Raw genomic sequence first — 24,772 nt, forward strand, 5'->3', positions numbered from 1 at the left:
GGGATCCAGAATCCGAAATCGACCTGTTATTTTTTTTTTTTTGTTTGTTTTTTTAAAGATCCGTTGCCCACAGACAGTAGTTACTCGGGAGCAGGGTGGAAGGTCCCTTCTCGCTCATTTTTTATAAATAAACACGGCACCATGGTGACTGACATGTGACTTCCTGTGTCTGGCAGCGCGATTAAGCCTTTTCTAGTCACATGTCACATGGACATCAAGACACAAAGGAAAAAGCGTGTGCGGCGTCACGTGTAGATTCAGTTTACGGACCCAGTGTCCACGCTGCAGAAGCTCCACGCTACGTGTACAGTGTGAGCTTCTGCAGTTCAATCAATGCATCATTAAACAGAATTCATAATGCATTCACAAAAAACATGCACATCCTCGTCACTGGAATCAGAAATAAAGGCTTGTAATGAGGGAGCGACTCTTGAGGATAGCAGTCAGTTAACTGGTGTGATCATTATTTTGTCAATTTATTTGAATTTCAAGCCAAAAACAGTACTGGACTGAATCTTTTAGTCATTCACATTCTGCAAAAATAAACTGTTTACATCATCACCGGTCAATCAACCACTTTCCATTCATTCCACAAAATTGATTGCACACTAATATAAGTTTCTGGGAATCGGGTTCATCTATTAAAGGAACTGCCTCGCGTTTTACCTGTCGGCTGCTCAGCGTGCAGCCACCCGAGACGCCCGTCAGCACCTGAGACGCAGGTAACTCACGTACGTGTCTACGCAGCGTTTTGAAAATACGAACATCCCCTATTTAGCTCTTTCCTAACTGCATGCCAACAACAGAAACGTAAACACGGTGAGGTGGTTCAGTTACCTCCATCCAGCTGCCTGTCTGAGTGACCCCCCCCCCCTTACACCCCCCTCTCACTTTGTGACTGCCAATAGGCTGCTTGAGTCACGCTGGCTGCTCTCCTGGCTTCCACCTTCACGCCAGAGACCCTTTCAGTGTGGAGCCAGTCTCATGACGAGGACCCTGCAGCTTGTGCTGCTGTATTATTATTATTATTACATGTTTTATTATTATTGTTTGGATTATTACAGGGGTTAGTTTTATCACCTGAAAAAACACCTGTTTTTCATTAAGGATTTTATGCAATATTCACAGAATAGCTCCGTGTTCTAGCAAGAGAAACCAAACCCGTGGAGTCAATCAGCCTGGTGACTTTTAGAAGTATGTATTTTTACTCGGTCAAAAGTATATTTACTGTTTCCTTGAGACCTTTTATTTAATTGTGTATTGTGGGAAAAAAAATAAACAAAAACTAGATGCACTGTAATATCTCTTTTTTCAAACCAAATGAACAACACAGTGATATAGTGAGCTAGAATGACACGCGAAGAAACACTGGACGAACTAATCACGATCCTTACATCTGAAACTGTTTAACTTCCTTTTTGGTAGTTAAGTGCATAACCACTCCGCTGCTTTGGTTTCAGTGTTGTGTTCATGGTTGTAAATGAGCTGTATGTCTGCACAGTAAATAACTAGAGCAGACAACAAACATCATTGTGGAAAAATCCTATTGCTGCAGATATTATCCCGAAAAACCAGCTGTTTTGCTGCAGTTAATCTTCTTTTATAACAACTGAGAATGGAAGTATACATAAACATGGCATAAAAAACGTGTGCAAAAAGCCACTTTATAACAACTATCACAAAAGAAACGTTTGGCAAAAACCACGAAGGCAACTCGTCGATCGGTGTACTCTCACTGCTGCCTGCGCCCTCTGACCCTCTGATCCTCTGCATCCCATCCACACTTGTTAAACCTTCTGCCACTGCCGGGAAGCGTGAGAGCCAATCTGAAGGCCGGCGAAAAAGACCTGGTAACGGTGCTTCCACATGACGAAGGCCCCCAGCGCGCACACCAGCGCCTGGGCCAGGTTCAGCACGATCTGGAGCAGGAAGTAGAGCGCCAGCGTCCCGGTGACTCCCTCGCAGTCGCTGACGTCCTGGTAGGTGAAGGTGCGGGCTATTGGGTCCATTTGATCCAGTTTGCACACACAGTCCATCCTGACCCGCTGGCAGGTGAAGCCACTGGTCTGTGAGTGGTGGTGTCCGGCAAACGACATGGCCACAACTGACGTGACCAGCCCGATTGCGCACAGGGCGAAGTACAGGATCTGCGGAGGTCGGGAGACAAGCAAGTCAGAGGTCGAGCGATTTAACCCCGGAAGCTTCGATCGGAAAACCCCTTTTCCCGGTCTCGACTTTTGGTTTTGTGCACTTCAAGTTCTGCGGTTGTCTCGTGATTGACCCGGCAGCCAAACTGTAGCTGAGAGGCAGTTGAATTTAAAGATATCACGATCAACGCTCCGAGGCAGGGCCTGACCCTTAGCCCCCCCTCCAGCGCTCAGCACCCAGGAGAAAAAAGGCACATGCACGACTGCCCTACAGCTGGAGCTGCTTCCCGCCTTCAGTGCACGACCTGTGAGTATGCCCAACGACAGAGAACGTCCAAAAATACACTTGCAAAATGTGACAAGGAGCTTCATGTTGTTTATGCAATTGCACAATCTCAATAACACTAAACCTTTATCTTAATCCTTGGCTTATATAACAGCAGCTCTCATTCGCGGGTGTATTTATGCTCTTAGTGACATGCTGCTTACGGCATTATGCAAGTGATGAGTGGTGTATGATTTGAAATGGTATTTATGTTCATTTTAAAACTGCTGTGAAAGCTGGTGTATGTCTGCTTGCAGGTAAATGTATGCACAGTCTCCAGTTGCATTGCATAGTTTTGAAAATGATGTACTTTACTAAATGGAGATAATCTGAAACCCCATTTATAGTTCACACGGTGTCCTGGAATATCTTTCTATAGATATTTTATAAATTCAACAGAGCATCTTATATAATGATGAATCATTTAAATCGTTGTCAGAGAATAAATAAGTATTTTATTTGGCTTTTTTATACCTATTTACTGATGAGAAAGAATGAAAAGTGCAGATTTACTGTAATATTTCAACAATAAGGAAATATGCACTATTTCAAAAAGTCTAGTTTACATATTTCAACATAAATTACAAAAATCTGTGTTATATTGGAGCCAGTGCAGTTACTCCGAACCGCCATCTACAATAAAGTATTTTCGTGAGTAAAACCTCTAAAAAGGTATTTTGAAAAAAGAAAAAACCCTTTTCAAAATCTCACCATATCTTGACCGCCACAAAGATATAATGTGCCTGTTTTACAATTCAAAGCGACACATTTGACACTAATATGGGGACCTGATTTGACTCCAGAACAGGACACGATTGTCATTCACAAACTGATTTGTTTGCTTTCACTTCAGCAAACAGTGTGTTGAAATAGGGTGCGCGGACCAACCTTGACAATGAATTGAATAGATGTCCTCTCGTCGGGGAGGTAGGTGACACAGTACAGGATAAAGCCCGGGATGGAAACTAAACACAGCTGCAACAACACACCAGAAAACAGTCGGATTAGATTCACTCACTCTCATCAGGACAACTATCAACATAATACTTATTTTGTGGCCTTCAACCACAACAAAATGCAATTACAAAATGCACTTGTATTTGTCACTTGTTGCTATATATATATATATATATATATATATATATATATATATATATATACTTCCTGTGTGTTGCACAGTATACACCGCATAGAAACAAGAATGTTGTTCTAGTAGATATTTTGTGGCCAGGTTTTTAGGGGTGTCTCTTAATATTGCATGATTCACCACTAGGCAGTCATCTGATTACATTACTATCTCTCTCTCTCTCTCTGCCTCTCTCTCTCACACGGACACACTCACACTCTCTCTCTTCAGCCCAAATGGAGTCTTGTGACTGGCGTGCAGCATCTAATTTAAATGTTTTCCTCAGGTTTTTAAGCACTCAGGATTTTCTGGAAAGTTCTTGATGACCTCAGTGTTTTCCCCTGGGATGAATCTCGTGAGGGTGTAACTCGGGATGCTGGTATCCAGGGATGTTTTTGAGGGTGATAGGATCCAAACAGGAGCAACATGTCGTAGGTTAACAGCATTCAGACAGACAACTTTTATTCCTCAAATGAAGCCGGTTCAGTGCCAAAATGTCCACTGACAATTCAGTGTACTTCTTCTTTACTCTTGAGCTGCGAGTTCATCGGATTTCATTCAATCTCCTAAATAATTATTTTAAAAGGACTTCACCCACAAATATTCTAACAACATCGAACGAACAGCTATTTTAACCTCTTATGTCCGAATCCCCATGAAAATGAATACAAATACCAGGTAATAAGTATATACATTTGAGTAGATTATTTATGGTTGATGTAGAATGGTTTCTCCTTGTTTGAACTGCCGCTGTGACTGTAAATGGCCACGTTTACTGGTTACGGGTAACAAAAACATACCTATTTACGGTGCATGTCAGTCAAACGTGAATAACATCGCTGAATTCTAAGTAACTGACATCTGCTGTATGTGAGTGTGACTGTAAAATGTAAAGTTTATCATTCCTTACGGGGCCAAACTCTACACACAACCAAGCTGCTAGGATTATTGCTCCATGCAGACCCAACCTCAAAGGGATAAACGCTACGGCATTTGCATGACTTGCACAACAAAGTCCAAAGACTTTGCCCTCGTTAATACCGGCAAAGCAATTTAAAGAACTTGGAATCTCTCATTTCAAGCGACATCGGACCCTTTACTGTAAACTACACATGTTTGTTGATTGTTCTCTCTGGACTTAAGATTTGAATCTTAGAAATGATAACTTTGAATGTGTCAACTTAAACTCGCAATCTCGCAAACAATATTTCACGTGCAATGGGTTTCCATCTTGAGGTGATAAGTGTAAGAAATTACAGAACAAACAATCCATTTCACGGTGTGATTCGCTGGGACGTCTCACCTGTGCCAGATGTGCAGCATTTGTTGGGAATTAGAAGAAAAACAACAGAAGGCCCAAGCAGGCTATTGTGACTGAGACGGATTGTAGAGTGAAGCGCATCCATCCGGGTGAAAATGACAGATGGAACCTTGTTTGAACATGACGCTACCAGTGATTTCCCAATGCCCCCCCATGACTGTTGCAGGCGGTAAGGGCCAGTGTTGACATGCAGTGTGATGAAGATTGGGCAACACGTGCAGCGACATGGACGGCCATGCGGAAGTATCAGGCTCCATGCAAGCGTGTGAATGCAGTTGCTGATGTACGAGGTGAGGGTGAAGCTTACAATGATTCCAGCCCAGTACGGCGTCTCTCTGGTCAGCAGTGAGGGGCTGACGGCCAACATGAAGAAGGCCACCGCCGTGACGGCCGCCCCCAACAGCAGCTGGAGCAGGGCGATGAGCAGAGGGAAGCGACAGACTCTGCATTTGTGTCCGTCCTCCGGCGCTGGGCTTTCATCCCACTTCTTCTTGCCCTCTTTCTGGTCTGAGGAACCTTTCTGCCCCTGCCCCATGTCTCCACTTTTCTTTGAACTCTTTTGCCTTAACTCTCGACTACTACCGTTGGCGTTTTTGGGGTGGATGAGCCTGCCTGCCGTCTCTCTCTTTCTCTGTCTCTCTCTGCCTCCCTTCCCCTCCCTTCCTAGGCCTCCTCTCACCGCAGCCCGGCATAGATGCTATTTGGAAACAGAGAAGGCTCTGAACTAATATGGAAAACATTTGGACTGGATTCCAGTGCCACATATAGAGCAGGCAGCATACTGTGGAGGAAAGGAAGAGGAGGGAATGGGGCGAGGGGGGGGGGGGGGGGGGCAGGAAGTCAAAAAGGGGGACTCCAACATACGACTGTAGGGCGGTTTCTCTTGTACTTGCATTAAAGGCGGGAAATGGAAAATACAGAGGCAAATCCGCAGGCATGAGTTAATGAAAAGCCAGCTCACAGGACGTCACACTTCATTTAAAAGGCGAAGTGATGGGGTCATTCATTGTCAGCGGTGTTGCACAAGAGAGCCCTGTGCTGCCAGCCAGAGTCACCTGACTAACTGGAAGAAGTAATGTAATCATGAGGCATGTGGGGGCGTTACGAGGGCTCAGATGTTGGTGTTTTTGAGCACTTAAACGTCCTCAAGAGAGGAACAGGTGCCACTGTCAATCAGTCAGTGTTAAACATTTATAATTAGTACAAAATATTTTTTTTTGGAAGGTACGAAACTTGAACAGACAAATAAAATTTTTTTTTTAAAAAGTAAAAAAAACCTCATTTACTATTTTCTTCAAATGTTATAATACTTTAGCATTGAAAGACACCGTGGTGAAGGAGGGAGAGCAGCAACCAGGCTGCTGCGAGTGACAAAGGAGCTCTGCGCACGTGTCTGAGCACACAGTTGGGTCGGTGCCATGGTTACTGACAACGCAGCTTTGAGCGGCTGGGGACGTATGAATAGGTTACCCTGCCCCGATCCGGGCAACAACATCCTGGGACACGCGCGTGCCGCGTGCACACGCACCCGTTTAGACCATGTCGCGCTCTGAACTGCATTGAATTCACATTAAACTCTGTTTTCAGTGTCTATAGCATGCATTATAGTCTTTGGTGGTGAGATCAATAATGTAATCGGTGTGTGTGTGTGTGTGTGTGTGTATGTGTGTGTGTGTGTGTGTGTGTGTGTGTGTGTTTAACTGGCAGAGACGCATTTGTAAGATATGTGAGATTCCTGTCCCATAGTCGATCCCATTACTTACACGTATTTATTTAAGGTAAGACCGTCTCGCGTTGCCCAAATGACATCCTATGCATCGACACTACACCGTTATCCAACGCGCACGATTACGTGGCGTCGTTCGTCTCCGATCGCGCCTGTGCGCCATTCACCCATCCCCGCGCGTTGCACACCAATCACGTTTTCAGCACGCGGATGGGACTTCATCGCCCCACGAGCGGCGGCCATAGCTGCTATGACGCCGAGGAGGTCTAATTACCGGACTTTCTTGCTGGTGCAGGCTGCACGTGAGTCGGAAGCTGTTTTCCCCCCAACCGGAGGCGCGCCTGCGCTCTGACCGCAAGAACCGACGGCTTTGCAAAGTGGCAGCTCGGGGAACCAGAGACGCCGAGGGAACTACCGACATCAGTCTAAACGCGCAGCTGCACCGGAGGACACGCACTGTGCATCGTCTCCCCTCTCAGCCGTCCGTGTGTGTGTGTGTGTGTGTGAACAACAACAACAACAACAACAACAACAACAACAACAACCACCGTTCCCCGCAAAGAAGCTCGGCAAGCAGCAGAGACGCGATGGATGAAAGAATCGCGCATTTACAGGACAGACAGTTTATGGAGCACGCAGAATTCTTGGGGTGAGTGTCGCTTTTTTTTTGTGGCAAACTCTGTGAAACTCGCTGTCCGATAAACGGCGATGAGAAGTCGGTGCATAACCGGACACTTTACGCTTCACTTTAGGGTGGATTACTCCTCTCTCTACATGTGCAAATCCAAACGAGGCATCAAGCGGGAGGATGGTGGGAAGGTATTTGTGGTTTATTAAGGCAATATCATTGTTTAGCTTTTTTTTTTCCATTAACCGACCTTCGCGTCTGCATGAAAGTCATAACCTGCAAATACTTTTTACACACATACACATACACATATATATCTTTATTTGTGCTGCCAGCAGGACGCCTACAAGTTACCTCACCGGTTGATAGAGAAGAAGAGGAGAGACAGAATCAACGAATGTATCGGCCAGCTGAAGGATTTGTTACCGGAGCATCTGAAGCTGTCGGTTAGTTAACCGGCTCACCGGACCCGGGTGTTTTTGTTTTTTTGTTTTTACGCGACGCGACGAGTCGTGAGTCCAACTGAACCAGCTTGTTTTTTCTGTCTCCTCCGCAGACGCTCGGGCATCTGGAGAAAGCGGTTGTCCTGGAGTTGACGTTGAAGCACTTGAACGCTCTGACGGCCGTCACCGAGCAGCAGCACCAGAAGATCGTTGCTTTGCAGAATGGTAAGATGAACAAGCCCCAAGTTGGGAAAACAACGTTTTGGGTGAAACTTTTTTTTTTTTTTTTTTGTAGAACAAAAGTCAGGTTTTCACAGCAGCAAAATGTAACGCGAATGGAAACAAGGCGCATCAACAGGATAATGCGCATTTTGAGAATACCACAATATTATGGTTAAAAAACGCGCCATTGACGCGCGCCCACTTGATTAGCTCATTGGCTCGTGTTGTGCTACGATTTACAAAATAAAAAACGACCTTTTGAACTGCTTTTTTTTCCGCAGGGGACCGGACAGCGAACTCGTCCATACACGCAGATCTGGACGCGTTCCACTCCGGCTTCCAGGCCTGTGCCAAAGAGGTCCTGCAGTATCTGGGTCAGTTTGAGAACTGGACGACGCGAGAGCAGCGGTGCGCGCAGCTCATCGGCCACCTTCACAAGGTGCTGGCGCAGTTCCAGGCCGGCGCGCCGCCGCTCCAGCACCAGCTACCCGCCGCCGGGGACGCACAGGACGGCCACAAAGCCGACAGCCAAGCTAATTGTGTCCCGGTCATCCAGAGGACCCAAGGCGGGGAGCTCAACGAGAACGACACGGACACGGACAGCGGCTACGGTGGCGAAGCCGAAAAGGGCGACGGCAAAGATAAAGAATGTGAGCGCAATAACGCGCAGGGAGCCAAGGTGGTGAAGATCAAACAAGAGTTTGGAGATGATCGCGTTGCCAAAAAACCAAAGATGAACTGGCCTGGGAACGGGTCAGGTGGCGCAGACCCCGCTAGGCCCGATCTGGCGTTTATGAACACTCTGGTGGGAATAAGCGGCGCGGGACAGCAAACACCTATTTGCATGCCTTTCTACTTCATCAACCCTTCGGCCGCGGCTTCTTATATGCCATTTTTCGACAAAAGCAACATTGAAAAGTACATGTACCCAGCGGCGGCCGCTCTGGCATCTCCTTTCCCCTGGCTGTACCCCGCGCACGCGGCGGCCGCGGCGGCGGCGGCGGCGGCAGCGGCTTTCCCCGGCTTGTCCGTGCATGTTGGAGCCTCTCCTGGGTCCAAGGACCTCCACGGTGCAGAGAGCGACGAGTCACGCGATGCTGAGTTCGGGTCACCAGGGGAGCGCGAGGATAGTCCCGGGATCGACTACGGGGAGGATGACGTAGCAGACGCGTCCCAAGAGAGCGAGGACAGTCCTCGCGCTCAGCTTCCTGCGTGTCAAACGAGCTAATTGCGTGGTCCTTTGTTACAGCTCAGTGCAGTGCTCTGCCGAAGAGCGTGAATTTCCTTTTGTTTTCTTCTTCTTTTCTAAAGTTAGACTAGTGATAAAGCGAGGTTTTCACAGAGGTTTCTCATGTACAAAAATATCGGTGGAAACAGTTGTGACTGAGTGTGCCTTTTGCACTTCTGCTAGATTAGTCAAACTCAATGATTATCGACAATGATTGAAATGAATACACAGCTGTGTTGTGCTGGAGTAAGTTTTTTTTATCCTCTTTGATAATATATTTTGAAGTGGCAGCATTGGTGCCCAAACTTTGAGTATACGACACCAGGGCGCAACACCCCACTCAGCGTGTCTCTTTGGATGTATGAAGTTGCAACTGACCTCTGCCAAGGTTATCGAGTGCTTGGCTGACTCTGACTGTAAATAGTGTCACCTGAAAGAAAGGCGGAATCACTAACGCGTTTTAATGGAGCTGGTAGAAGTGACTCCCCCCCCCCATGAAGTGGAACGGCCGCAGTACCTCATCCCCAATTTGGGAGTGTGGGAGAGAAATAACTGGTATGCCCGATCATTTACAACACAAACAAATAACTACTTCACACATAATAAAGGTGATGAATGGGGACGTTGTGTTACAGGTGTAATGCCTGGTTTCCTTCATTTTTACACACTTACAGAGTCAACTCTGGTTTCATTTACTTGTTCTTGTGAGGAAAGAAAAAAAAATGCTGATCAGGGTAATTGAAAGAAGAAACCCTTCGTTTACAAAGGGGCTGCTTGACCTGATATTGTACATCTCCTGAATGAGGCATTTCAACACGGTGACCTCCTGCACCTCCAAGAAACGTCGTAGGATAGCACCTTATTGATCTTTGATATTGAATGTACCTGTATTTTCCCAGCAGTTAAAGTTTGTAGGATGATCTTTACTCTTTGAGATGTAAAGTGCACTTTTTCTGCTCTTGCTCTCCCAAAAAGTCCCCTCACACGAGTCAATAGCAGTAGTTCTCTCAGAACATTTTTATTGTGTTGAGTTGTCTTGAAATAGTAATACACAAATATTTCATTTAAAAAAAAAAGAGATGTGTGGCCATTAAGTCATGTGAATTTGACAAAATACAGTTTATTTCTGGCTCTTTCGAAGCAAAAACCGTTCAGATCATAATCAGATTTGAAAACCTCTTGACAAACCGGACTATCCTCGATTTTGTGTTTTATGCTATTATTACGTTAAACCTTGCTAATCAAATATTTTACAAAGGTGGGATAGAAGCTGTAGTCATGTGACCATCACATATTTTAAGAACCGTTGACTCTATCTTGACCTGTTTTCTATGAGATTCATTCCTGGAAGTATAGTGATATTCAGCTTTAAGTTTCACATGTGACCGAATTAACATAATTTCCATTGCGTTTTGCAAACATTGGCTTTTGTAGTTTACTTCGGCCGGTTTGGCTTCCACTCTGTTATCAACTGTTATATAACGTGGCATGTGTGTCTGTAAATATCTTTTGTGAATATACCATAAAATATACGTCTGTCAATGTTGTAGAAGTCTATGGACTTTTTTAAAAACATTTAATTGAGCAACTGTTGCACATTTCGTTAATGCTTTACACATATGCTGTTATAAATTATTGCTGATAAGTTGTAAAATAAATATCGAAACTAAACTCTGCAGGCTTCCTCTTGTTTGCCACCAGTTGGTTTCGTGCGCAAATCCCCAAAAAACTGCAGGAGAGGTTCATGAGGTGGTTCGACATTGTTCCAATCATTGGCAACATGTGATATTTGGGTCGTGGGTAACAACACACACTGTGTAAGACACCACGTAATGTATCCACAGGACAATATTTCACAGTTTGGTGAATAAAGGATACCAAAAGTTCAACAGATGAAATGTACCGTTGCTAAGCCTCTAATCAGCTGACAGGTCACCGCGGCGGAATGTAGTGTACAGTAAGCCACGGCTTTGAACACATGTGATGTGATGATGAAGTGAGATTACACTCAGTCTAAAGCCTGATGAAAAACAAGGGGCCTCCTCCCAACTTGTCAGATGCCTTCAGCGGGATCAGATCCACTCTTTTTCGTTCCCATAAACCAACTCACAGCAACTTTATAGACATCTTTATGCATGATTTTAAGAGATTTAAAACTTGAGTTTCTGACTTAATTCAGATGCATTTAAAGTGTTATAAAGAGCCTGCACATCACCTTAAGCTGCTGCTCCTGGTTCAATAAGTCCACCCATTGACCTTTAAGGGTTACTTTTCCTTGGTTTACACTTTAAATGATGGTTCTTCACAAACCAGTTAGCATAACTTTGACATTTTAGGAGAAGGCGTCGATGGCTTTTTTTTTTTTTTTTCAACCAGACACCCCCCCACGCACACACACACACACACTTCCTCTGCTCCTCTAATACACCATATATGAAGCTTTGTTTAATTAGATGAATATATATTTCATACGAAGACATGTGCTCTCACTTATTTCTGGGCCATGATGAGCCCACGTCTCTAACACTGGGAGAATGTCTCCATCTACTGGCCAAACAGCCTGCAACCATGAAGAGCGCTGAACCACACAGTGCACGTTCTTCCTCATTTGGATGCACTGGCAAACAGTCACTGGGACACATTTCATTTGGTCAGATGGTTTATTGAATCATGCAATTAATATCATTCACATCGGCAGCCAGTTACAGCCACACACACACCTGTCAACACATTGCAGTATATTAAGGCATGGACAAATAAAAACAGGTTATGTACAATCGACATCTTAGAACATACACGGTTGTAAACAGTGACCACGGCTACGCATCATCCCCAGGTGGAAAAAGCACACAAGTGGTTTCTTAAAGGGAAAAATCTGCTCACTTATATAGATGGATTAGATTTTACCTAATTTAACCGAAAAGCAACAGTACAAACTGCAGAGGAAATGCATTTTATTTTAGTGTAGATACTGAATGTTGCAGTGTGGACTCCTCTTCTGTATCACATGAAAAATGTTATTCCGGTGTGAAGCTGCTGAATAAAGCACACAACATGTGTTGTAGATGAAATAAATCAGATCAAATGTGAATAGATTTTACAGCATATAGTATTATGGTGAGAATCGCACAGTAGCAGAGTGGAAAGAACTTTCAATATTGTTGGTTACATTCATATTTCTACAAAATACAGACAGATGAAACCGAAGATACTTTCCTCTCTGATGCTGTGCCGTATCTCTGTGGGCTTCAATGTGGCACTAATACATCGAGCAGCTGCTCCAAACTGACTACGATCATTGCTTCCATGTGTCTACTAAAGCTTCGCTGCACATTATTCACATTCACCAACTCTGAAAGGAATACAAGGCACTTTGAAGTGATTAGCAGCTGAACTAAGACCTAAGAGGGAATTAATTCTGCGTCTATTCAGACGTTGCATACACACACACACACCTATTTAAATCACACACACCGTAGCTATCCGTTTTATTACATGCCACCAGATCCCCCCATATGATTTACTGTAGTGTGGGTCTGCACTTCCAGATATGGCTCTATTAACAACACAGTCATGCAACAAGACCTGCTAACCTTTGGCCATCCAGCCTTACAGAAAAAAACAAGCTTAACACGTTTGGCAAAAATATACTGTTTAGCAATCTGAACAACAAAAATCCGCTTAAGAGGGTAATTTACACGGTTTCATTACGAAGGTATATTAGCAAGAATCAGGCCACTGCATTTTTGTAACTGTAAATGCACAGCTTTGTAATAAAATAGAATAATTCACCAAAAAAAAAAAAAAAAGAAGCTCAAAACTAAGAAAACATATACAGTCAGCAATCATTTTGGTGCACACACACACACACACACACACACACACACACACACACTTAGTAACAAAACGATTGACCTTTTGTGCATAGTTGTAACGTGAACTGAGAGCAACCGCATCAAAGTCTGATGTGCAAAACAATACATTCTAGACACGTTTACTATAGTAGACACACGTGGATCCTTCATTGCTTTTATAAGAACAAGATGTTATGCTGGGTAAAACATGTTCACTATAGAAATAACGTACGAGATATATTTAATAAATTCACATACAAAGATTCTCAAGAATACTATTCAAAAGGCGATAATTTTGAATCATAATGCTAGTGAGAAATCAATACAAATCATTCATCAGTTACTGAAGTAGATCACGTGGATTTGTTTATAAAGTCCACGGTGGCCTGATGTTTACAAAATCCTGATACGTCTCCGTTGCTCCTTCCTACCACTTTTGCATTCACACCAAGTGCTCCAGAAATTCAATTTTTCACGATCAACATTGTACCTTCGGTTCTTCAGTCGTCACGCTCAGGGTCGCCTTCAGGTAACTGAGACAGCAGCGCATAGTAGCGTGTCACCGAGGAACCCCGTACAGAGACATCCACTTGCAAGCGTGTTCCAAATGGCGGAAAGGAGACGCGACGCGTTGCCTCGTGGCAGAGACATCTCACACATAGATGCCCTCTGGATTCAGGCCGGAGGTGAGAGGGCTGTGGAGGATCCGGAGGTGACTGGACATGGCGTGCGACGACACCGGACGCTTCAGGGAGCCAGAGAGGGGAACTAAATCTGAGAAATATGCAATCATATGAAAAGGAAGAATATTAAAAGCGGTTATATCCAAAAGTGTATTTAAAAAAAAAGGTTTAGTCCTGGAAATATACAGCCAGAAAAACAAGAACCACGTAGTCCTGTGGATGCTGCATGACAGCTGTGCTGTGGTGCCACCAGGGGGCAGTACCGAGCTACGCAGGGAATCTGCAGATGCAGTGAGTTTTATGGCCTGGACCAAAAGCGCTGCCGGATTTTACACACGTGAATTGGAAGGTTACTGGAAGGACGTGATCACTCAATTCATTATGTCCCATAATTGAAAACAATCGCTGCAATAATGAGACTTGCCGCTCTCAATGATTCAATGATGATGTCTATGGCATGCAATCAGAAAAATAAATAACAGTTCCTTGGTGAGGTGACCGATTCACGTTAACTGAGCGACACATTTGAACCCAAATCTAATTGAAGTGGGTGTAAATTGTGAAGCTTCTCCAAGTTTCACACAACCATGCGTTTCATTTAGAAGCAGACTGGATAGAATTTGTATTATTTTCCCCCTAGCAGCATTAATACACCGAAAAATGTATTTCTTTCATTATCATGAGTTTAAGGTTTTTATTTTTTATTTTTAAAAGGATTCGTCGGTTTGTTCGGAGGTTTAACTTGACATTTATTTAAGTGAACATTTTTATTACAATCATTTCCGTGCTTGCAGGCTTATTTTTTTAACTTAACTTCTTCTTAACTACATTTCAGTGTCTATTGATAAACTTCCCTGCTACCAACACAGAATGCACAGCTCTAGCCGGACCTAAAACTCGCTCTAGTCAATGTCAAATCGTAATCACGATTAATCCCCAATGAGATTATTGATGCAACATTAGTGGGAGGTTTTAAATAACCAGTTGGCTGACAGCTCGTCTTTATTTCATTGTGAAAGTTCTCCCATTATTTGCGTCTCTTTAGCGGTTTATGGATCTGCTCGTCTCCTGTAGGGTGGCAGCGCTTCGGTCCAAAAAATCCATCATCGAAACTGCTGAGCATGTGATCGAGTGACAGCGTGATAGAAGCATTGAGGTTAGACGGAGAAAGTAGGGGGAATGAATGACGCCGGGTCTGCCTGTATCCAGGCAGCTGTTGGCATGGAGACAGTAATTGCCGCTGGAGTGGGTAAAGACTAAAAGGATTCTTGCCGCTACCCCCTCCAGATTCAGCCATTCAGTCAATCTCAATCTTTCACACATTCACGTACTCACACTTGAACGCTAAGCTTAGTCATTTTCTCTCCGCACGCTGTGAAGACACAGGACGGAAAAATAAAATAAAAAAATAAGTGCACTCTCTTGGCACTCTTCACTTCATGTACTTAAAAATAAGTCATGTCTTGCCAATCTGAAAGGCGACCAAAAGGCGGCATTTATCTTCAGACAGCATGCACTTTGGCATTCACGTAGGTCGCCATGGGTTACTATTTCAGATCAGTTAAGCCTTGGTTCTGCACTTTAAAAAAAAAGACACAAAAACTACAGCAGGGTTGGCGCGCTCATGGCATATTACTAGTATCAGTACGTGACTGCTTATAATAAGGATGTCTTGCAGATGAATCTTGAACTCCGGTATTACTATTAAGTGAAAAATGATTCAATGTTCAAAAGAAAAAGGATAGGTACCTATAACATGAGTGCTGTGAGTACTTTCATCCTCACTGGGTTCGGCCGGCAGCACTGTGACCTTGGTGCCGGTCTGCTTAATGAACTGCTGCAGGTTAACCTGCCTCAGCTCCTTGGTCAGCTGTTCAAGCTCGTGCTGCATATCCTGAAAAAGAAGAAGAAAAAAAAAACCTGCATGAGAAATGATACAAATTGCTTCAAACAGACATCTACACATGCAGATTATACATATAGAAGTATTAGAGTAATTTTATGTCCAGACACCAAACAAAATTACCTTCGCTATCTGGTGATAGGTACTAAGTACTTCATAATAATCATTAAAACTCTATTTAGCGCTTTTAAAAACAGAGCTTACAAATAGGCATATGAATGAGTGCGTACTCATTACCTGCAGATTCTTGGTGCTTTGTCCAAGCGAGCGATCAACCGCTCTGCAGCTACTCTCCAGCTGGACGGCCTGCCTCTCCTGGGCTTTCAGTTCCGTTTTGGCCCGGAGCACCTGAGACCGAGCCTCGGCCTCGCTCACCCACTGGGTCTCCTGCCTCTGCCTCTGCAGCCGCTCCTCTTCCAGGCCGGCCTCTACGCTCTGATAGGGCGGAGTTAAACACATTTGGGAACTAATATATCAACTTTCATTCTTTAACTCGTAGCTGGTCAATTTAGTTTTTCCACACGAGCTGCAACTAAATATCAGACCTTTAGTTCAACATCACCCACACATAGCACACCTGTACCATTGAAAGCTTTTCTTCAATCTCCACTTCACAGCCCTGCAGGCGTCCTACTAGCTCATGCAGTCGTTCCTCCAGCTGCCGCTCACTCTCCAGCTCTATCTGCAGCTCCGTGGCCCAAAACTCCTCTTCCTCCATCTCAACGTCGTTCTTCCTCAGATGCTTTTCCAACCTCAGGATCTCCTCCATCAGCCCTCCTCCAGCCCGGTCGGCAATGCACCCTCTACCTCGCTCCCCTGTCCCGTCGGCCCAGGCCTGGAGCTCAGCCTCATAGGCCTCCAGCTTTTTCTCCAGCACATTGAGAGTCTCCCTTTGCAGACCGACCAGTCGGACCAGATCTTCCATGCGACAGGCCCACAGGCCAGGCGACGCCGCCCCGATGGCCGGTCTGGCGTGGTGGTGCGTGCCGCCATCTCCCACGAGGAGCCTTGGTTTCGCCTCGGCCTCGCCGATCCGGCCGCCGCTCAATATCTCCCGGAGGCCTCTGGGCGCACCGGTGAAGGTCAAAGACTTACGGCGCGGTTCGCGGCGGCGGAGGAGGGAGCGATCGTTGGGGTGTCGAAGCTTCGCGAGGGGCGGTAGGCTCTGCCGGTGCGGCCCGCGTTCGGGCCCCCGGAGAGGGGGTCCTTCTGAGGGAGGTCGTTCAGTCAAGGAGGGACCCGTTCGCCGCAGGATCAGCTGGACGTCCCCAGCATACTGGCCCCACGTGTTGAGGGAAGCCACAGGGCTCTCGTGAGGGGCTAGGTGACGCTCAGAGTCCCGCCATTTTTCCACCAGAGTGTACCGCCCAGTGCGACCTGTAAAAAGAAGGGTTGGCTTCAGAAAGAAAATAATGTTTTTACAAAACTCTACTGCAGTTTTATAGTTCTCCCAGAATGCAAGGATTAGGCCTTTTATCTAAAAGTTGCTTCAAGCTAATTTCCACTAAATTGGGTAAAGATTGCAAAACGAACTTACGGAAATGCAACAATGACTTACTGGCATCTTTCCGAACTGTTAAGATAGAAGAGCTTTATACATTGAAGAGACACGGAGGGACATTGTCATCCTGGTGTGGCCGTGTTTCTGGCAACCTAATAACAATATTCAAATTGGCCGAGTGTGTCTGACAGCTCGCAATGTCTTGTCTGGTGAACTGAACCAGCTTGCATTTTTCGCCTGAAGCTGCAGTGGCTTCAGTACTTTGCAACCTCTTCATATTACAGAAATTTCAATGTTCATAAGGAATAAACGGTTTAAAGTTGTTTAGATCAAACAGAGACTCAACCCAAAAGCGTGTATAAAAGAAACAATTGTAAAATGCCAAAGTTCTGAATCAATATTGGTGTCTAATCCCTTAAAATGGTTTATACATTAGTAATATAAAAAAATGCAGTGGAAGTGCTGCTTTCTCCGTTTGGCAGCAGACCGAGGGATGAGTCAGACTTTCCCTCCTCCTACCCAACCCTCTGTGGGAAGTGATGTCAATACAGTCTGCTGAAGCGCCCCGTTCCTGGAGCAGCCATATGGGAGGGGGGGGGGGGTACTTGGATCCAAGGAAGGATCCAACGCACGACAATTTTAAATATTCTGTGAGCTTTAAAGCTCAAATTACAGTTGTGTCGATCAAAATAGGAGCTTCAATTAATTTTTAGTTTTCCACCGTCACATTTTCAAAGTGTGAAGGAAACTGTAAAAGGTTTTACCCAAATACTTAAATAGAAGATGAAGTATTACACGGGTGAGACAGTTTCAGATTTGCGCCTAGTGTTGATACAGAGCTACCAATGTTTCAAAACAACTTTATACTTATTCATGTACGTGAGCATATTAACCGAGGTATTATTGTATTCAGCACTGAACCGCCTGGGTGTCAGTTTAATGGACACAGCCCAATTCCCAATATCCACTTTCCCTTGTCAAATATACAACTCAGCAGGTGGTCTTCACAGGTCCGTTTCTATCTCAGGTGTGGTTTCATACCTATTGCCTGTGCCAGAGCAATCACCACTTCTTGGCAGGTGGTTGCCTCGGTGACCCCGCATACGACCCTCTGGACGCCGTCCACCCAGACCTTGAGCTCCATGTTGGGTCAGAAGCGACGGGGACGGTTGTTCTGCGTTTGCCCCGTCATTACGAAGGCTCCAGCGGCAGGTCCTTCTGGCTCCTTCACTGGGGGGGGGGGGGAGTAAACAGGAAATGGTTATCCAGGATGTGCTCAAGGCCGTGCTTATACTCTTCAGTTGCCTGTGCGGAGAAAGAATTGACACAGAAACGCAGACCGTACTACAGAGAACACATAAAAGGTGTGGTTTTAGCAGTGGCTCGCGCCTAAAGTACAGCCTAGTTGAGAATGGACCTGTACAGCCAGGCATGCCAGAACCAGCTGGCCATAACGCAGTTGTTTTGTTCTTCTCTATGAATAGGTACATGTCTGTTGGGGCCGGGGGGGGGGGGGGGGGGGTGCAGGAAGAGTCTGCCAGCACATTCCCAAGCCCTGTTCCTGCTTTTGTACAAAGAATTACAGGGAAACTGCAAAGAGAGCAGGAAGACCGACTCAGTGACAAAGAGGTCTGCAACAGAGACGGGATGAAGACGGAAACGGAAAAAAAAGGCCAGATGAATCACAACTCGAGGGGGGAAGAGTAGGGTCTGGTGTTTCATGTCAAAGGTGTGTTCAGTGTTCTGCAGAGTTCTGTTCTCTATTCCTTGCGGAGTTAGAAGTAGAGCAGTCGATACTACGCTACGAGGAACAACATTTCAGAGATGCACCGTCTTCGTGAAGTCTTATACAAAAGGTTTCCGCCTTGAATACTGAAGCATTTTTAAAGATTCACAGAATCCTGTTACATTATCAAAGCACAACAGGTGATAAACTATTGAAATATTTGGCTATGAAATACCCATCAAGGGTCAGAGATCCTTCTGAATGTCCTTCAAGGACAGTTAACCGAAGGGAAACGCTTGTCATTCCCTCAGACCTGAATCACTCTCCATGCATCTAACCTTCGCCGCACCTACACTTCAGTGTCAAAAGGTCCTTTTGTTCACAACCCCCCCCAGCAATTACACCTCCCCCAGCACACGTAGTCACTGTGCACATTCTCAAAGTCATGAATATCGTGAAGGGTCTGGTGCAGCGAGGAAACATTTGTAGAGCTACAGAGATTATTGAATTTTTCACTATTGATTGTTTTATTGTAAATGAACACCCCTCACATTTAAGAAATTCAAACCCCCCGCCCTCAAAAAAAAAAAACACCTTTAAGGGGGAGAAAAAGGTCTACAAGCCAAAAGCTCAGAGAGCCATAACAACGTTAGCGATGCAGATTAAAGTGTGTGTTATGTGCAGAAAGGCACAGTGTGTGTGTGTGTGTCTCATTTTGTTTCAACCACTGCGTTCAATAGAAATCTGCGCATTCGTCTACAGGCACAGTTTCCCCTCCGTCGCTCTCCTAGACACTTGATCACTCTGCTCTTGGCGTATTCACAACTAGCTGGAAAGTGCTTCAGTCCTTCATTCAGACTGCCCTTAAATGGCTTTAGAGGCGAAAGGATGGACAGGAAAATAGTCACACACACACACACACACACACACCATTTTGTTAAACCCCTTTCCGGGAGGATGTGGAAACAGTAATAGGGGCGGAGTGGGCCTTGATGCAAAGCAGGCACAGTTGATCAGCCAGGGAGAAGGTTTGGACTCACTAGAGGGGGGAAGGGGAAAGTGCTTTTAAAAATCCTGCCCACAGTATAAAAACCTAAAGTCAGAGGGGGCCGGAGGAGGAACAAGGACAACTGCATCTACTCTATGTGGAGTTGGCATCAAGCACACACAGAAGAGACAACGGTTCAAACAAAACACTACACTTCATAACCGATCCACTGACTCTTCCTATAACAAGCTCCACAAGACTCAGCGGGGCATTTATAAATGTCACTCGCTCTGGTCCGGGACTTGTGACATTTATATTTTTTAGCGTTAACACGGACAACCCAACTGGCGATACGGGCGCAGCGGTGCGGGGCAAAGTGCCATCCCGAGCACTGCAGGCTGCACTCCGCCGGCCCGTCAGAGCCACCGCCTGGGGAGACGCCCGCTCCCGGATTTTGTGCTGCTCATCTCACGCCAGAGAGGCCTTTCACTAGTTTGACCAGTTGATCGACTGCGGTCAAAACGTCAAACTCCTCACGACTGCCGAGCACGTTTTGTTTCAGGCCTGTAATTGTTCAGAAGTGTTGACTCGAGATTCTCCTCAGATCGGCGAGGTGTGCGTCTGTGTTTGTGTGTTGGCGCGAGCGGCATCGAGCAGCCTGCCCCTCTTAGCTGCCGACGACAATTCTGGCAGGAAAGGGTCTTCCACTGGCTGCCAGTGGGTAAACAACCCACCATATGCTCCCGTGCGTGTTCCATTACGACCGATATACAACCTCTCCATATTGCCGCAGTGTAGGAGCCCCTTTGGGGGGATTTACAGTATGTCAAGCATCACGAAACTGCCTCCAGCAGTCGATCAAATTGGTGAACAAGGGGGTATTTGAGGAAAACAACACGGGCATTCAAGACCGAGACAGAGGTCGAGTTGGAGAACGCCTGCGGGGCAGCAACTGAACCTAGTTGAGAAAAATCCCCCGGAAAAACACCAACGATCTAAGTGCTACCTTCACGAAGGAAGCGACGCCATCGCAACCCGCTTCCTATTCAAATCGGCCGGCCCACTGTTCACTCAGGCACGGTACGTTTGAAAAAACACGTATTTAAGTGGCCAATTCAAACTAGTGAGTAATCAATTGTCGAAGGTTGCAGGAATGCAAAACTCCACTGCATTGATGTTAATTAATGGGATACTTTGTACGGACTGAAGAGACAGCGGTCACTCTTTGTCTTGTGCTAACAAAGCGTTAATTCAAACTCAACTTCCTGTAGAGCAGCGTGCAATTACTAGAGACGTATAAAAAATAAAAAATAAATCGCTGTAACCGGTAACAGATTGGTTGTGAAATGGATCTCTAAGGCGCCAGAGACAGATGCTGGTTAATCGCAGAAGAACTGATGGTAAAGTGGTTGGAACCGACTGGAAAGATATATTTCCTTTGCTTTTACTGAATTCCTCATTTGTGGAGGCAGCGGTTTAATCTTAGAAACACTGATGAGATGAGATGAGACGCCCCCCCCCAACCCCTGGGGTTAAAATGTGATGGTCTCGCAGTGACATCCAGATAGAAGAAGCTCTTCATCATCAGCAGTATGCCAGCGGGGAGTGTAGATAATGCCCTCGGCAAATGTAAACATCATAAAGTAGGGCAAAGACTGTCGCGTGAGATAGGCCTTGATCCCGTGGAGTGGAAACTGATAACATCCATGGTACGCATTCCTGGGCTGTGAGAACGCAACGGGCCGTGACCAAGGGACCAGAGCGCCACATGGCCACAGCGACGCGATGACTCGACGTGATCACACCGCGACCTGGATACACACGGAGAGTTTGGAACGTTCTGAACTGGTGAAATCCTTAAATTGGCAGATCTGGAAAAAAACAACAACAACAAAAGCGGTGTATAGGAGGTTCTTTACTCTGGTCTCAGATGTTCCAGAAGCCGGTGCGTCTTGTAAGCGGACTTCCTAGAAGCAACAAACCCAAGATAAAAATCAAAAGAAGGGGAGGTACTGCTCAGCACTTTCTCATACTTGTAGTCATCGGTCCCTCATTTTTCTCCAATCTGACGATCCGTGGGTTTGGGGATTAAACCCACATTTGGTCTCACTGCTCTCCAGCGGCCCCCCCGGCCTGCTTCCTTCTCTCCGTGCCTGGCAGATATTAAACTATTAGGCGCTGGAAGCAGCCTCCCACATTTGGGAGGTCAGCGCTGGCAGAATCGTGAACATCTGGAAGGCACTTTTGGGCCGGCAATAATGCTGCCTTTGTTCTCTCGCCACATCCACTGCTCGCCAGCCGGCTTTGAAGGGCCAGCAGGGCGGGCGGCGGGCTCCTTCCTTGGGGCAACCAGGGGCCTCTGGCCAAGGTGGACATGGAACAGTGGTTTGCACAAAAACCTCATCTTGTGCATTCAAGCATTTATAGAGATGCAGGTATTTGTCGAAAGGTGACAGACTAAAGGTCTTAGAACACAAGTGTCAAATTTAAAACCTCGACTGGGTTGAACAACTCTACAGGTTGCTTTCCACTGCACGCTGGATGTTTGTAACCAGCACACAGAACTGGGACTTTAAATAGACGAATACCAGATTATCACGTTACATTCACTGAATTTTTTTTTTTTTTTAAACAGATGTTGAACCTGGTGAGACGGCGCTGTGCAAAAAAGGCCAGCCCACATTAAGCAACATTTAAAGTGAATCTTTCACATGTTCGATTCCCCAAGACATTAGGCCTCCTACTAAGACTCCTCCAGGTCGGCAGCAGCGCTCGCTCGGTGTCTCGGCATTAAACATCCTCAGAGACATTACGCGTTGGCATCCTCAGTGGGACTTCACCTCTGCACGCGTCGTTGCGGGGGACTGGGACAGAAATGGCGCTATAGTGGGCCGTGGTGGGCTGCCGGAGGAGCAGAACTATTCTACTCCACTAATTTTTTCCGTTATCCGAGCCTCACAACTACACGGCGGGGACCCGGCGCGGCGCATTCAGCTGTTTGTTATTAAAAAGGTCCGCGTGATGGTCTTACCTTTAAAGCTTAAATCAGGTTCACCGCAGGGTTCCTTGTCCCCGGGGGGGTTGTTTAGTCAGAAAACACAGGTAGAAAGGCGTGAACCCCGTAAAAAAAAAAAAAAAGTGTCCTTCTTCACCACCGGTCCCGGTAAACCGCGACAAAGTATCGTTTGTCCGCCGCGACAAAGTAGCGGAATGAAAGAGCCGGAGACGAATGGCGCGCTGGTCCTGGATGCGAAACTTTGTGTCCGACCTCACTGCGCGCTGGTCTTTCTGCGGTCTCACCAACAAGCTGCGGAAAAATCAGCCCGCACTCGGTTCTTTACTCCTGCTGGTAAATACCTCGCATTGGAACTGGGACACCGCAAGGCATTGTGGACTGTTTAAAGCTGCAATGCACTGTGAAGGGGAAAGGGGGGGGGGGGGGGGGGGGTGTGTCTCATGCATGGTCCAATTGAGATTTGAATATTTATGTGCACCTGATTTATGCAGATTGAGGTGGTTCATGATCTACTTTCGCCGTAACTAAAGTTGTGTATTTGCAAACTAACAGCCTCTGTAAACCAAACCGATGTCACGTTGTACAATTGCAAATGAGCCAATTTGTATACTGTTGAAATGCAGCGGCGTGTATCAGATCACGTGTGGAGCCTATAACCGTAACCTTATAAACAGAGGACTTACACTGGTAATAAGGCGAACATGGTTGTATTTTCACTTCACCTGACAGAAAAACAAGTGGGTAAACTTCTGGAAAACACACAGCTGAAGTAAATCACTTTTGATAACGGGACCAAACACCAGCGGAAACATGCTGCCCTCTTGTGACCAAACACGTGTTCCTGTTTCAGCTGGATGTTTATCGCCTCTGCGGGGAGTCCAGCAGCTCTTACGTCATCGAGTCTGGGCCAAAGGCCACGATGAAGTTATTCACCGGACGTGACGTCTGAACATGAAGAAGTCTCTTCTTACTGTCGAAATATATTCCTCAATTGACGGAAGGGCGTTTTATGAAAGTGATGAACAAATAGAAAATAAACTTTGATAACTGACATTTTAATCTTTGGCAAATCCTTCTTATTATGGAGCCTTTTCACAGCAGACTTTTTACCAGCAGGAAATCACAGGCCTAACTAATGATGTTAACAATGTCTATTCCATTGTGTAAAATAAGATGCAGCCATCATTCTTGTTTTCAGATCCTTGATTTTACTATTATGAGATGTCAAAATGTTACACGGTTAAAACATAGTTTGTCATGTATATTATATTACATGCCAACCGAAATTGATTAATTACTTTCGCATGCTTTTAAAGTGATTTTTATAGAAATGCAATTCTTGTGAGATTCTTTATCTTTACTTTCACTGCTCGCGTTAAAGTTGTGTTTAACTGTTTTACCAACAGGTAAACCTAAAAAAGTAACATGGCCATTATTGGGGAAACAAGTTCCAGATTATCTTCACACTAAATTCCCTTTTGCAAACTATAACTGCCAGCGCATTATATTTGTGATAATAATATGTATGTTCATATGGATTAAAGAAGGAACTATAATGGCTAAAATAGGAATGTATTCTCCCTTCTTCATTCTGTATATTCAATTCAATTCAATTCATTTTATTTTGTATAGCCCATAATCGCAAATTACAAATTTGCCTCAGAGGGCTTTACAGTCTGTACACATACAACATCCTCTGTCCCGAAACCCACCATCGGCACAGGAAAAACTCCCCGAAAAAATGAAAAAACCCTTCCAAGAGGGAAAAAAGGGAAGAAACCTTAGGGAGAACGTCAGAGGAGGGACCCTACTCCCGGGATGGACAGACTACAACGGATGCCATGTGTACAGAATGAACAATATATAATACATGCAATTATATGACAGAAATGATTCAAGTAATTGTGAGTAGTAAGCCAGGCGCACAGCAGGACC

The 24,772-nt window shown here is 45.4% G+C and overlaps 3 protein-coding genes across 8 annotated transcripts; 1 reads left to right on the forward strand and 2 right to left on the reverse strand.

The window, feature by feature from the left end:
• Positions 1-463: 463 nt before the first annotated feature.
• On the reverse strand, positions 464-5,704 carry sspn (sarcospan (Kras oncogene-associated gene)). The gene is made up of 3 exons (XM_040162324.2): positions 5,227-5,704; positions 3,361-3,447; positions 464-2,147 (listed from the first exon to the last, which is right to left on the reverse strand). Exons 1-3 carry the CDS (start codon positions 5,452-5,454, stop codon positions 1,788-1,790), a joined length of 675 nt encoding a protein of 224 aa, XP_040018258.1. The 5' UTR covers positions 5,455-5,704; the 3' UTR covers positions 464-1,787.
• A 677-nt stretch (positions 5,705-6,381) lies between these two features.
• Positions 6,382-10,837, forward strand: LOC120812675 (class E basic helix-loop-helix protein 41-like). Of its 3 annotated transcripts, none has more exons than XM_040168832.2 (6): positions 6,487-6,697; positions 6,941-7,294; positions 7,398-7,464; positions 7,609-7,719; positions 7,830-7,941; positions 8,220-10,837. In XM_040168832.2, the coding sequence occupies exons 2-6, from the start codon at positions 7,233-7,235 to the stop codon at positions 9,164-9,166; spliced, it is 1,299 nt and encodes a 432-aa protein (XP_040024766.2). In that variant the 5' UTR covers positions 6,487-6,697; positions 6,941-7,232; the 3' UTR covers positions 9,167-10,837. The 3 variants fall into 3 exon arrangements, with proteins under 3 accessions (XP_077938851.1, XP_040024766.2, XP_077938852.1); XM_078082726.1 differs by having other exon boundaries at positions 7,612-7,719; XM_078082725.1 differs by having other exon boundaries at positions 6,382-7,294.
• Positions 10,838-11,812: 975 nt separating this feature from the next.
• On the reverse strand, positions 11,813-23,202 carry LOC120808989 (ras association domain-containing protein 8). 4 transcript variants are annotated; one of them, XM_078082730.1, is made up of 6 exons: positions 22,853-23,202; positions 18,149-18,337; positions 16,190-16,983; positions 15,844-16,041; positions 15,453-15,597; positions 11,813-13,794 (listed from the first exon to the last, which is right to left on the reverse strand). In XM_078082730.1, the coding sequence occupies exons 2-6, from the start codon at positions 18,249-18,251 to the stop codon at positions 13,673-13,675; spliced, it is 1,362 nt and encodes a 453-aa protein (XP_077938856.1). In that variant the 5' UTR covers positions 18,252-18,337; positions 22,853-23,202; the 3' UTR covers positions 11,813-13,672. The 4 variants fall into 4 exon arrangements, with proteins under 4 accessions (XP_077938856.1, XP_077938853.1, XP_077938855.1 ...); XM_078082727.1 differs by having other exon boundaries at positions 16,184-16,983; positions 22,853-23,194; XM_078082729.1 differs by lacking the exon at positions 22,853-23,202 and adding an exon at positions 21,855-21,876 and having other exon boundaries at positions 16,184-16,983.
• Between the last annotated feature and the right edge of the window lie 1,570 nt (positions 23,203-24,772).

This window comes from Gasterosteus aculeatus, chromosome X, assembly GCF_964276395.1.
Source record: "Gasterosteus aculeatus chromosome X, fGasAcu3.hap1.1, whole genome shotgun sequence".
NCBI classification, from domain to species: Eukaryota; Metazoa; Chordata; class Actinopteri; order Perciformes; family Gasterosteidae; genus Gasterosteus; species Gasterosteus aculeatus.

Excerpts from the sequence above, each read along its gene's own strand:
- sspn (XM_040162324.2), bottom strand. The coding sequence starts at position 5,454 with ATGGGGCAGGGGCAGAAAGGTTCCTCAGACCAGAAAGAGGGCAAGAAG. Across the intron at positions 3,448-5,226 it reads CGTACTGGGCTGGAATCATT|CTGTGTTTAGTTTCCATCCC; the intron begins GTAAGCTTCACC and ends GTGTTGTTGCAG. Across the intron at positions 2,148-3,360 it reads CTATTCAATTCATTGTCAAG|ATCCTGTACTTCGCCCTGTG; the intron begins GTTGGTCCGCGC and ends CGACCTCCGCAG.
- LOC120812675 (XM_078082725.1), top strand. The coding sequence starts at position 7,233 with ATGGATGAAAGAATCGCGCATTTACAGGACAGACAGTTTATGGAGCAC. Across the intron at positions 7,295-7,397 it reads GAGCACGCAGAATTCTTGGG|GGTGGATTACTCCTCTCTCT; the intron begins GTGAGTGTCGCT and ends GCTTCACTTTAG. Across the intron at positions 7,942-8,219 it reads GATCGTTGCTTTGCAGAATG|GGGACCGGACAGCGAACTCG; the intron begins GTAAGATGAACA and ends TTTTTTCCGCAG.
- LOC120808989 (XM_078082727.1), bottom strand. The coding sequence starts at position 18,251 with ATGGAGCTCAAGGTCTGGGTGGACGGCGTCCAGAGGGTCGTATGCGGG. Across the intron at positions 16,042-16,183 it reads AAAAGCTTTCAATGGTACAG|AGCGTAGAGGCCGGCCTGGA; the intron begins GTGTGCTATGTG and ends CCGCCCTATCAG. Across the intron at positions 13,795-15,452 it reads TCACAGCACTCATGTTATAG|ATTTAGTTCCCCTCTCTGGC; the intron begins GTACCTATCCTT and ends CATATTTCTCAG.